Below are 13,818 nucleotides of genomic sequence, written 5' to 3' on the forward strand. Positions count from 1 at the left end.
ATATTTTGGAAATTATGTTACATTACTGATAAGGGAGTCAGCTATGATTCGATCTCGACCAAATTCATTCTGGATCATCTTCTGTAAACTAAACATATTGATCTCAAATTTGATGACAATCAGGGGAGATGTTGAGATCTGTAGCTCTTTAGCAAACAAACTACTGCATCCTCAGGCCACTATACTCTCAAAAAATGAAATTGATCAATAAAAAAGAACAAAATAAGTTCCAATTTCTCCCCCAACAGCAGCATCAATAAGCCAGGACTGAATGCAGCCAGAGCTTCCGTCCTTATAAATCTGTCTTCCTTACTGTGTCAGGTATCATAGCCTCTTCCTCCAGTAACATTTCTGGGAATTTGACCAGCCATGCAAAGAAAACAAAAAGATAATTCTGTATCCTCTCACTACACGCTGTATTTATCCAGGTCAGGTGTTTGGTGTTGATGTACTCTGGGTGCACAGCTAAAGGCCGGTCTCTAAATGGAGCCACACAACCCTTGGGTTCAGACAGCCACAGGAGCAATCATCCAGTACAATTAGTCTCGCACTGACCCCGCCTTAATGAGCTTGTTAAACCCTCAGCTCGTTAGTCTGGCAATAGGGAGGCGGAGATGAGAATTGAAGGGGTTTTCTTTCTTTTTTTTTTTTTTCCTTCCTGACATTTAATGAAAGTGTATTTTTTTTTAAAGTAGATGGCCCATTTCCTAGAAGGCCTGGAGTGAAGGATCATCGGAGAAAATGTGTATCTTTATGTGTATAAGTATGGGCACAGGTTGAGGAGTTTGTGTGTGCAGGTCATTCCTGCATTTCAGCTGATCACAAAGAGCAAAATCAGAGTTTATTTAGGTATTAGAAAATCTCATCCTGTGCATGAATTAAACATATTCAATGTCTGCGTTTGACTTAAAGACCTGCCTTCAAATTGTATACATGTTTATTTATTGCCAGCTTATTAACTGAAAACATCAGTAGGTGCAAAACAAAAACAGACGAAGACAAGTGTAAATTCCAGAAGCGATAAAAACACCAATATTACTACCATGTTTTCCATTTGTTTGCCTAAATAAAAGCAGCATTGATTGATTGGACACTATTAAGTCAATACGGCTGTCGTGCTAGCAAACGATTGCCATTTCCGTTAACAGATCAAGTCGGCCGTTACCATTTTTTGGGGGATTTATCAGCAAGTTTTGTTCCTTCACTATTTTCACCAGCTACTTGCTGTATGTCTGACATTTGGTGCTGGGTAGGTAGTGCAGAGTGCGTTTATAGTTCAAAGGCCTGTTACTCTTGAAAAGTGGTGTGATGGGAGTGATGAGGCCGAACTACAAAATAAATGTGCTGTGGTGTCTAAAAAGTTACGTGGAGTAGTTGAGTCTATGTAAACCCAGTTAGGAAGAAACACAAAGACAAAGCTCAGTTAACTAATTGACACATGAATCTATCATCTTTTATTTATACACCAAACTGCATGTACTTACTGTATATTACTCCACTGGTCTTTAACCCTCTTCTAACCTCTGTTATCAATCTACGGTTATTTTCAATCCGTTCTCATCCCAACACGTCAAATTCGGCCGTTTGATCAAAGCTTACTGGTGTTAAAGATATACACATAAGGTGCCTCACATTTAGGTACCAAAACCACATGGGAAGGTTTAAAAGAAGGTCCTGGTTTGGGTTTAAATAAGTATTACTTACGTTAGTAATGTTACATATGTAAATTGGGTTATGTTACTTACATTACAAAAGTTAAATACATTATATATGTTAAAATAAACGTTGACTTATTGGTTTTTCCAACACCTGTTTACAGAGTGAAAATACCTTGTTTGGACCATCCAACCACCTCTGCCCTACACAGACTTTGTTGCCCTTCATACTCCATCATCAGACATCTTGGTTTGAATCGGGTTGTCATGGCACCGACACCGACACCAAGAGACGCCTTGGCGCTTTTCTGTGACGTTTTGACAAAGCAGCAGATTTGACGCTGTGGTGATGAGAATGGGCTGTTCTTTCATCACAATACCTCACATCTATACGCACCAATAGGTTTTATACAGCACCATTTCATTTCATAACACAGGTAAAAATGAATGTTCATATTTCTTTGTGTTCAGGATAATTGTTTTACTCAGACAGATCTTCATTTAAAGATCCAATTTCTGCGTGAATGGCTCTCACTGCAAAGAAGCACTGAGCCTTGGTCCTTTAGAGTAAGCTTGATTTTCAATTTTTAAATTCTATGGATTTCTTTCTCCTCTTCGCCTCTCACATACGCTCTGCCTCTTTCCTGTCCTCCATCTATTCCTGCTTCTTTGTCCTCCAAAATGTTCACATCAGACAAAGCGTCCCTGCAGCTTGTGCATCCTTAAAATCATGCTAACTGAGAGCAGCCTGTCCCATTGACCTTGTTTGAAGCTCATAATGCATCAGCTAACAACAATTACTCATCACACTGTTTGGGGCTAAGCCTGAGCTAATACTAGGTGGAGTAGAAAAAAAGCGTTGCAGCGTAAATGCTTAACACTTTGTAGCAGCTCTTCTGTGACAAATGGCTGTGCTTTCCTCTTATCCATCAATGGCCGGTCTCATTGATCAGTGTTTGGACGAAGTTTAACTGTAACCTTCCTGCGCTTAAAAACACACACAGCAGGACATTCATAAACAAACATTAACACACATAGGAAGACTAATTTTTCAAGAGAGAAAAAGAGAGCGGGCTAAAATAGATGTTGAGTAGGCTGGCAGCTTCATGAGTAGAGCACACCAGTGTTTTACTTCTGTGTGGGAGGGAGGGGAGGAAGAGCGAGAGAGGAGGGAATAACGTGGAGTAGTTTCTCTTAGTTTGATAATAAAAGACCACCGGAGTGTGCAGAGAGAAGGACGATGTGTGTGTGACTTTGTGTGTTTGTATGTAACAGATATAACCTATTTTTTTGTGTGAAGCAGGGTTAGGAAAAGTCAAATGCTTTTGCACGGGGATGGAGCACGTAGTTCAGGAAGTGAAAAAAAAAAATACTTCACCTGCAGACATGCACTCATGTCACAGGCTGTGTACTCTGCAGGCAGACACTTACACTACTGAGCTAAGGTACATCACACATACACACAAACACTCACAATGAAAAAAAACATCTCCAGGCCATCAAGTTATTACAGACTTCAAATTATTTCTAAATCTATTTTTTTCTTCAGTCCAAAGAGTACAATATGATGTCATTAAATGCCTTGAGTTGTCCAACCAACAGTCCAAAACCAAACTATATTCATCTTACTATAATTAAATAACAGAGAAAAGGAGTTAAGTGTCTCATTTGAGACAATTATTTGCCTTCCAAATAGCAACAACCAAGCATTTATTATATCAATGTTCTGCCAGTCGACTGAACCATTCATCACTGCAGCTCTAGTATGAATATTTCAAACGTTTTTCAACATATTTTCAGAAATGAATGAAAGCATAAGGAACAATTCTGCATTACAATTGGGAACAATCATATTAGATTTTCAAAAATATGTTGATGGATTTTGAAAAGGGGGTTCAAATACTCATTTTTTAAAGTTGTTTTGAAGCTACCAAACAGTAAAAGCACATCTGAATATTTGATCAGAAGCACAAAGAATATAGTAAAAGCAACTTATCCGTTCATTCTAACATAATTTACAGGGTTAAACTGATGATCCACACGGGTTGAATCAGGTATATTGACCTCCTCACTCATCACGAATACGTGCATGTAACCATGTAATATCACTAAACCAATCTTTCTGGAATCACCACTTCAGTGTGTGGCCATTCTCTGTAAATGTATTAACATGTTTGTGAAAGAAATTTAATCAATATTATTATAAAAGGACAAAATTACAGACACACGTTACCTGATAATCAGATTTTTGTCATCCAGGTATGCACACAATTACTACTGGGACTGGAGATATTTTTACTCACTATAATGCAAACAAACAGAAAATGACAATAGACACGCTGTCAACCATCAGCAACATTAATACTCCCACACAAATATTATTACACACAGTTCCTACTAGACACTATTAATTAATTTAAAAAAATAGACATTTAGGGTTATTGTGGAGCTTTTGCACGTTTGTTCTCTATCTTTGTGAGGATCTTTTTGTAGTTTTAGACCTTAAAAGTGAAGATTATTTGGGAAAGAGGGGACCTCTCATCACTGTTCAAAGGTTGAGACGTTGTTTGAGTTGAAGAGTAGGGAAAGCTGAGATTTCAGGGTCAGGGTTAGGAAAAGGCTTTTTGAGGTAATTGTTAAAGTTAGGGTTAGAGAAGGGGTTAATAAAGGGCTCTTACAAGTTCAAGTATAAATGTGCGTATGTGTGCTCAAAGGGCAGTCTAGGATTGTGCTGACCGTACAAAGAATAAAAGAAATGGTTTGCCTCCACGGAGAGTTTAATTGGCAGGTCGTTACCATTTGATCCTCTGACCTGACTGTACCCACCTGCACACCTGCACCACAGCAGCTACACAACCTCAACAATACACAGCTTCACGGTAAAACGGCTGCAGAGTATAAACACTGTGTCTCTTTCTCTTCTTCTCTTACAGCATCAGGGAGGAGGGCGTGAATAGAATAAAAATGAGAGGATGTGAAAGAGAAGAGGAGGCGGCAGAGAGGGATGAGAGATAGTTGCAACCTTGGAAAGAGACAGAGGGAGGGGAGGGGGAGAGGACAAAACTTAAAAGATGTGTAAGGGGAGGGGTAAGGAAGGAAGGAGAGCGGAGGGGAGGGGGGGGAGGCTAATAAGAAAAGAGAGATGGATACAGAAATTAAAAAAGGAAGTGAAGCGAGGCAGAAACTATTGATGGGGTCAAAAGAGGCAAAGGACAGAGGGAGGAGAAAATGACGAGTGAAACCAACAATAATGATTTGTCACATCCATCAACATGCTTGTGTACGTTTTCTGTTGTTAGTGTGTATGAATGTATGCACGTAGTTTGTGAGTCTCGCAAAGTAATGCAGTTTAGCAGGCAGGACTCTATAAAGTTGTGTGTGTGTGTGTGTGTGTGTGCGTGTGCGTGTGCGTGTGCGTGTGCGTGTGTGTGTGTGTGTGTGTGTGTGCGTGTGTGTGCGTGCGTCATGAGATGCAGTCAAGGCAAGGCTCCTAACAGGATCATATGGTATATCTCGGGGTGATGAAGTGCACTCTGCGTGGTTGTTTGACTAAAAGGTTGTTACTCTGTGGGTGGCCGTGGCGATTGTTACCAAAGCAACACAACCAAAATGAAAGTACACATACAGTACCTCAGCCCTGGGGGAGGAGAAGAGGTCCATCTTTGGTGGTTTGACTGTCTTCCTAGAACACATACAGAGGCAGAAACATGTCATAAAAGTGAACATTGTTTGACGGTGTGATCAATAACAAGATGTATCATCCCTGTCAGAACTAATCGGTGTATTTTTGGTCATGCTGGCAGCGCAGCTCTAAAAGCAGCAATGTTGGTCTGTCATTGGATCCACTTTGGTCAAGACTGAAATATCTCATCAGCTTCTAGATTAATTGTTGTGACATTTTTTAGACATTTCTGGTTCCCAGAGGATAGACCTCTGACTTTGTCCAGAGCTATCATGCGTTTAGAGTGAACATGGGTCTGGTCATCTTCCATAGAGAATCGTTTGCAGTCGTTCCTACTGGGCGTAGACCTCGGCTTAATTTGAACCAATCAGCATTCATCGAAACCGGCCACCAAAGTGTTTTTGCATATTTTTAATCTTGTTTTAATGAACATCAGCAGCTTGACAAGGTGCTGAGCATTTATTCAGATTGTTTGGCGATTTTTTTTTTTTTCTGGTAACATTTATTTTCGGAAAAATATTAACGCTGCGCTCATCACTGTCTCCAGCTGTCCAATCACAGTGAAGGAGGTTCTGGACAAACGGCCAACCACCATCGCTGATTGGTCCGTCCTTCAGAGTGACTGTGCAAACAGCACTACGAGTCAAGATACCAGACTCTATTTACAGCAAAGAAAACTGAAGCTGTGAGCCAGGCTAGGATTAACACACATGTTGGCACAGACATTAAGGATTACAATTGTAAGCTTTCTGGATTTCCCCTCTGTCCAAGAGGAAATCAGTCATATCACTGAATCTATACATAAAAACACTGCAGGTTTTTTCCTGCTGAGCCGACATGAAAACTGCTTTCATCCAGTAAACTCCGACTGACAGTCAGCCGGGTGAAAACAGTTTGTCCAGCTGCTTTGCTTTCAGCTCCACTGTGCTGCTGACTGACAGCTAGCCCTGATGATGGTTACGCTCAATGAATGCTTCAGCAGTGACGCACACCTTTCTCTTTAATGCGGAGTCCCAATTAGTTTTGTTTAAAAGCCCCAAAGAAAAACCAAAATGCACCACCTTCACACCTTATGAAAATAAGTGCAGATTGTTCTGAGAAAACGCATTCAACAAATGTTATGTTTCTTTTGCAACAACAAAGAACGTATGACAAACACTTACTTCAGGTAAAGATTTTACTAAAGCTTAACCATATGCAAGTAAATAACTATGGAAAATTAAAATGAAACTCTTAATAGCAAGAAAGTCGAGCTAACAGTTTAATAGTGCAAGAAAATGCTTACCGAGATACAACAAAGCTCCTTCTAATCTTATTTACTGTAGTTTAGAGAAACTTTGCGACAACTGGTCTCAGCGACGACAGGATCAAATATGAGGCAATATTCAAGAGAGTAAATGTTTACTCACATATTTCCAACACCGAAACTGATCGTAGTCCATGCAAATAAAGACAGGTTCGATGCAAGAGCAGAAGAAGTAATGAGAATTTCACCTTTGCATAATTTCCTGTTGAGACAATCAGTTCTTTACCACATCTGCTGCTGGTGTAAGGAGACTATGGGGGAAATGGGCCAATCAGAAGCTAGAATAGTCGTTATGAATGAGGAAGTAAAAAAGGGTAAAAAAAAAAAAAAAATCCCTTTGGTCTTTTCTCAATGCCAAATTTATGTAAACTCGCCTCCGTCACATCCTGCCTACTTAACTCCATTAAATGTATGATGTGAGGCATTCAGGCAGCACCTATGTGCCAACCGCGATGCCATAACTCAGGAAAGCCTCGTCATGATTCAACATCAAATATTGAAGATTAGTTGCACAGCAGTATCACCCGTCACTGGGCTAAAAGGTGACTGTTCTGTATTTTAGGTCCTTGATTTACGATTGACAATGACAACTGTACAAGTTTATGTCGTTATACATCGTGTAAAAGTTGTTCTGATAAAAGGCCCATGGTGCTTTGGGGTATTTCAGGGACACCACTGAAGTTGTGTTAACTCTCGCTGACTGTATTAAGGTGCATCATTCAAGCACAGTGACTCGTTCCTCAGCTGTTCGGCTACCAGCTGACGAGCAGACGTCCCATTATATTCATGCAATTTTACACGGCGTCCGTTACAACCCGCCACCTCAAACTGATCATGTCTTCATACCGACAGTTTTCTGCAGCACCATTAAGATATAATATTCATGTATGTTCTTTTGGGGAGGAATTTGTTCTTAGAGCAGACTCCATGTTACTGATGGGATTCTTTGAAAGCTCCCTCACAGAGCTGAGCCTTTTCTGCTATAACTAGCTGTAAAACCAGTTGCTACAAATGGTCAATTGACTGACTTGTGTTTCTGAGTAATAGCACATGAGATATATGAATGCACTGGATCAATGCGACAGTCGCCTCTGTCTGGCAGGTTCGACGCTCCTTGTCTCAGAGTCAGAGGAGCATTTTATCACTTTCAGAAACCCTCATAAATATGATGAATTTTGAACAGTGTCTGATAAGAAATGTTTGCCGTCCATGAAGATGATGCAGGGCATCCTCACAAAAGCTACATAGGACTAAAGCTTGGTCATGTGAGGAAACAGCAAGTTGATTGTGCCTGTGATTTAAGATTACTCCCAATAACTACTTGATCAGGTGTTCGCTTTAACAGCTAATGTGCCCCTCAATACCCAAGTTTCCTGTCACTCATCCACTCTTCAGCTTTGTGATTTTAGACTTGTGTGTGGGCTAAATGTCTAATAATTTAGTGTTCTGAAGGAAATAAATGCTTGCGTAAGTAAAAACAGACGCTGTGTACATGTGTTCAGCTGACAGTGAACTCCTACACGCACACAACCTTTTCTTCTCGCTGTGAACAATTAGTGTGTCCGAACCATGTTTCAGTCAAAGATAACTGCCACTTCAATTAAGCACTAGCTCAGTTCTAACAGTAATTTTTGTTTGTGTTAAATGTGTTACACATTATTCAAACATGCACTACCTGACCCATACTGTACCATAACTTCACTGGCAACATTTAAAATGATAAGTACCAAATAGTCCTTCTTGTTCAATTCAAATGATTTCCTGTGTAACTAATTTAAAGTCTGAATAACCTTCAGTATTCAATATACAGAGCTGATAACAGTCACCCAGTTAAAAAGCTTTATCTTCCACAAGGACTTAAATGAGCCAAGGCTGAGTGTCATTAGACGTTTAGAGATGACAGCAGAGAAATATAATGTAGAATACAATAGATAAGCTGTATCATAAAATTAATACAGGTTGTACTTGCTTCTATGGCTCTTAACTGGGAGACGCTGACGTGCTTTTACCTTTATGTTGGAGCAACCACTTTATATATTCGTGATAATCTGCACCCCTGGGTTCATGCATTTTGAGGAAAATTCATTATTTCCCATCATTTCCTTCTTCTGAGGGATAAACTATGTTGTTGGAGCCACGTCTTCCTCCTACCAACCCTCCTCATTCACACAAAACCAGCCTCCTATCTGCTACAAATACTTTAATTCTAAAACCATGATATCAGATAAGGAAACCTGCTCCTAAAAGACCCAACGGTACTGTTAATTTTAAAAGATAAATGAGGCAGTTTTCCTTCTTCTTCTGATATTTCAAAGAGTAAAATCAAAGTTTAAGCATGCAGGTTTTTTTATTTTGATTAAAAAAACAAAACATATTTAAATTTATTTGTGGCACAAAGAAGCACTCAAGCCCAACAATTAACCTGCATTATCCTTAATTACAGGTGCTTCAGCTTTAAACCTGATTCACTAATGCTGCCACCTCTGTACCCTCCGGTTACTTCTTAATAGTGACATCTGACCTGGTGCTGAAGGAGTTGAACTGCCTTTCGAGCTTACAATTATTCAGACTCCGTTTTTGGGCTTGTTACCAGGGCGTGCTGTGGGGCTTACACTTTGCGGGTGGGCGGGCGGAGACGCCTGAGGGCTCGGGGTTGGTGCTGACTGTCCTGGTCCATCTGGTAGAAAAACATCCTGGGAGCCTCGTCAAGCAGCAGCCATGTTGGCAGACCCAGCAACTTCTGAAATGAGAGAGAGAGAGAGAGAGAGTGTGAGGGTGAATGAGGTAAGGATGGAGAGAAACAGAATGGGATGAAAGAGAAAGATGCTGCGTTGGAAGTGGAAGACGGGGAAGAAAGGTGGAGACGAAGGAGTGAGGCGGAGAGAAGGGAAGACAGGGTGGATGACTTTGACAAGAGGGGTGTAAAGAGAGTGGGAGTTTGATGGAAGAGGAGAGGGAGAAGTAGAGTGGTGGGAGAGTCGAGCTAAAGGGGTGGAAGGAGTGGATAAAAAGAGAGGAGATAAAGCGAGAAACACTACAAGTGTAAGGCGAGCGAAGGCGAGAGAGTGTGGCAAAGCGAGCCATGTAGGTTGCGGAAAAAAAAGGAGCAAAGCAGAAAAGAGAAGTGAGTGAGTGGGTGAAAGAGAACCTGATCATGTTTTTAGCGATGGAGCAACAGTGAAACATGTCAAAAGTCCCACAACTACAGTCAGTCAGACGTGATGTGGGCACAGGGCAGAGCAAAGAGAAGAGAGCAGCAACGCCTACATGTTGAGCTCCATCTGCAAACTACTGCTGAAATATCCGAGTCAGTGCTTATCCACCTACAGCATCGCTCAGCCCACTAAGTTGTAGGCTACTGCACTGCACGCTGCAGAAGATGGCAAGCATGCCAATAACTATTTTCCTCTTTACAAAAGAAAAGGAGTGCGTTGTGCGTGAAATGAAACATGATTACCTTCATGTACGTGTTGAGTTCAGGGATTCTGCTCTCTGCAATCTCTTTCTTGTTTCCAATGTAGACTTTCCCTGAATAGAAGCACATTTAAACAATGAAAAAGGTGTAGAAAGTGGTCACTGAGCAAGCAAAGAGGTGCCAGATGCATAAACAATGGATATACATGAAAAACAAGCATACTGTATGTGATTTAACACAGTATACACTGGTATTTAAAAGGGAGTATAAGCAGGTGTTGTATATAGCAAGTTTGATGATAATATGTGATGGTTCCTCCTGTGTTATTTGAATTTCACTCATGTTTTGAGGTCCACACACCAAGGAATTGGAAATGATCATGGTCAAATGTGCATCATGACTGTTATTTTGAAGACTCCGATTCATTTTTTTTTAACCACTTCTGTTTTCCCTGTTTCATATTTTGCTGATTTGATGCCCTTTTCATTTTAGCATTAACTGTGAGAAACACGCATTGATGCAGCGGCTTGCTCACAGGCTCCCAGTGAAAATGATAGATGAGTAGCCAGTACAATGTTTACCATGCTCTCCATATTGGTTTAACATGTGAGCATGCTAACACTGTAAACTATGGCAAAAAGAAATCCAGCATTTTAAGTTCATTTCTTTCTATTTGCAGCCAGCAGACATTTCTGTGGTCATCTGTCTTAGTGACACAGCAATCCCTGGAGCACGACTATAAACAGAACTATGTGTACGCACAGATTCATAAATGTGAACAAGATGTAGTATAATTCTGCATTAATCTTTGAGGAAACCTTTAGTCTTGGATCTGTACAGATATCTATGGAACTGCCACATCTGGTGTCACGTTTTAATTCTACAATAACACAAATGCAGTATTGTAACAGCATTTATGTATATATATATTGGTACACATTTATCTTGTTCCAAACAAGGCAAAAACTCGTAGAAAACACTTTCTTCTAAAGACTATAGACATATTACCCTTCATCCCTAATATCACACAAGTCCAGTCAAAAATGAGGAGGCACAGCGCAGACTCCTAACTCCTTAAATCAGACTCCACAATTCATCCAAAGCCATCTAACACTGCTGTTAAAATTTAGCACTGTCCTAATGACCCTCAGCCTCAATACTGAGCCCTCGATCCTCTCCGTCTCTACCATCTCAGTCACTCTGGAGGACGACAACAACTCACTCAATCACTCGCAGACACAAATTCACTCATTTACTCACTTCCTGCTCAATTACTCACTCCACTCACTCGCTCACCTCTCTTCATCTCCTGCAGACTTATTGAGTTGAGAATTGAGAATGATATTTTGACCTTGGATATATTGCAATATCCATTATGCGTGAATCAAAAATGATCATGTAAGAGACAATAAGAAAAATAGCACATATTCTATGAGTGAGTTGACGACAAAGAAAAATAAACAAGCACTGACATTATGATATTTTCCTTTGTTTACTTGTCATTAACTACAATAGTTTAATTTGATCGGCTAGACTAATATTCTTTTCAATATATATATATATTTTCTGCTCATACACATCATCCTTACCCATCCTCCCCTGTCTCCCTCCACTCTCCCCCCCTGTCTGTCTTTTTCCCTTTCCATCCTGATGAGATCTGGCACTGCAATTAAACCCATCAGATCTAATATTATCCAGCAGACTCCTCAGTGGCAGTTGCTAAATCAGAGTTTGTAGAAAAGTAGAACTTTCCCAATATAGCAAGCCACAATGACAGATACAGCCTGAAGCTCTATACAGAATGTTAGGTTACACATTTCACAAGAAAAGCTTTGATTCTTGGGTTAGAGTCTAAATTGTGTTGCTGTCAAAGAATAAATTATAGTGACCTAAATGAAAAAGTTGAACCTGTAAATTGTGGTTAGTTATGTTTTTAAAGGTTACAGAATACACTATATGACAGACTGCACATGTAACAGTGTTGATTAAAAAGAGAAAGAGGAGAGAAGCACGTGAAAACTGTTGCATTAGTGATCTGTTGGAAGAAGTGGTTCTCTGTGATGTCACAACAAATAAGGTTGTGTTTAGCTGGTTTTGCCATTCAAACCCTTTTGTATGACTGCTGGCATACATCCACTGTGGCAGAACCTACTCTGCCAGGAGGTGGTAGGTTTATAAGCATTTATAGCTTCATCCCGTGTCTGTCACACAACACAGGTACAAAAGAAGGAAATCAGACAGCAGCAGCCTTGTTTAATTTGCTTTGAAAAGCTCTTCAGCCATTTGACAACACCTCTGGAATCCACTGGTTTCGAATGTGTTGTTAATGAAGACTCCTCTTTCCCATGTATAAATATTCCACAAATCAAAAAGATGTAGTCGGGCCATAATGTCAGAGTGTAAACAAGGGATTGCTGGTGTCATGGGAAAAACAAGCCACTGCTTCTTTTTTTAGCCACACTAGCAGTTGCAGGGAGAGCAATGTCTGAAATACAATATCTCAATGACTTTAAAGGATTGCCATGAAATTCTGTACATACATGCACATCCCATGAGTTGTGGTGATCCTTGACCTCTAGAGCTATCAGCAGGTCAAAATGTACACTGATTCAGAGAAGTATTTTTACATTTCTAGGATGGATTGGTGGATAGTTCGGTACAAACATTGATGACATCATACCCAGTTTGTACTTTCAGTTTTGCGCTAATTAGCTAATATTTATATATTTCCACACAACACTAAAACGATGAACATGATTACACCTGCTTACCATGAGCATTTTAGCATTGTCAGTTTGAGCATGTTAGTATGCTACTTAGCTTCAAGCACAGCTAGGCCTACATGCAGCCCATGGAGCTGTAGTCTCAGGATTTAGGTGTGTGCTGAATTTCTACAGATTTGGTTCATAAAGTCTCACTTTCAATGGTAAGAAAACAAAATGTATCATGTTTAAGAGACAATGAGCTTTGCATAAATTACAGTACTTTTATAATGTAAATTGAAAAAGCAATGAACTCATCGCACCTATAATGACTTTAGGTAGCAGTTGTGACGATGCAGTCACCATTCTTGCAATCAGATGACAGTGCTTCTACTGCAGAGATTCTGTAGGCCCTATAACATACACTAAATGTGACACTGAGCACAAAATCAAACGTCACATTTAATCTGTTAAACAATTACAACAAGAGAATAGCTAAACTACAGCCTTTTACTCAGAAAAACTGTATAGGACTTATGTGTGATTACAGTGGAGCACTATTTGATTCTCCATCTATATGTAATCTACACACAGAGAGACACCACACCCTGTCCTCATCTCTCCTAAATCAATGGTCCGAACTACCCATTTAAAGCCTTCAGGTTTTTATTGGTGCAGATGTTGGTTTCCAGCCTCCAATTATCAATACAGACACTGACGGCGCCTCCCAGGCAGACAGATTTATGGGAAAACAATGAGCTGAATGAAACGAGAGCCACCAAGCAGATGAGGACAAGAGGACAAACACAATCACACAGCAGCACAGCCCGTGACTGAGGTCAGAATATGTGTGGTCAAGTGAACATTTTGTTTCTCAAATCTCAACGTTCATTATACTTTATCCAAATTTCAAAGATTAGATTATTTTCTGTAGGCTGAGAAGAGAATAATACATACTAATAAACTAAATGGAAATATGTAGGAGTAGTAGCATGCATATTTTTTTTCATCAGTGCTATGAATAAAGACCTTCATAACAACAACACAACAACTGTATT

The 13,818-nt window shown here is 40.0% G+C and overlaps 2 protein-coding genes across 2 annotated transcripts in view; one reads left to right on the forward strand and one right to left on the reverse strand.

Annotated features, from left to right (window-relative positions):
• The window catches only part of ncf4 (neutrophil cytosolic factor 4), a 36,078-nt gene that overhangs the window by 16,381 nt on the left and 5,879 nt on the right, over positions 1–13,818 (reverse strand). Inside the window, exons 4-6 of the mRNA XM_069689566.1 lie at positions 10,101–10,171; positions 9,256–9,383; positions 5,286–5,337 (exon numbers count right to left, since the gene is read on the reverse strand). Coding sequence (XP_069545667.1) covers positions 5,286–5,337; positions 9,256–9,383; positions 10,101–10,171 — 251 coding nt within the window. The remainder of the gene's footprint in view (positions 1–5,285; positions 5,338–9,255; positions 9,384–10,100; positions 10,172–13,818) is intronic.
• Positions 1–13,818, forward strand: part of pvalb7 (parvalbumin 7) — a 40,981-nt gene that overhangs the window by 4,731 nt on the left and 22,432 nt on the right. The window lies entirely within an intron of this gene.

This window comes from Brachyistius frenatus, unplaced genomic scaffold (genome assembly GCF_029030835.1).
Source record: "Brachyistius frenatus isolate BFR_SWC_R1_liver_20210118 unplaced genomic scaffold, ASM2903083v1 Contig_7, whole genome shotgun sequence".
NCBI lineage: Eukaryota > Metazoa > Chordata > Actinopteri > Embiotocidae > Brachyistius > Brachyistius frenatus.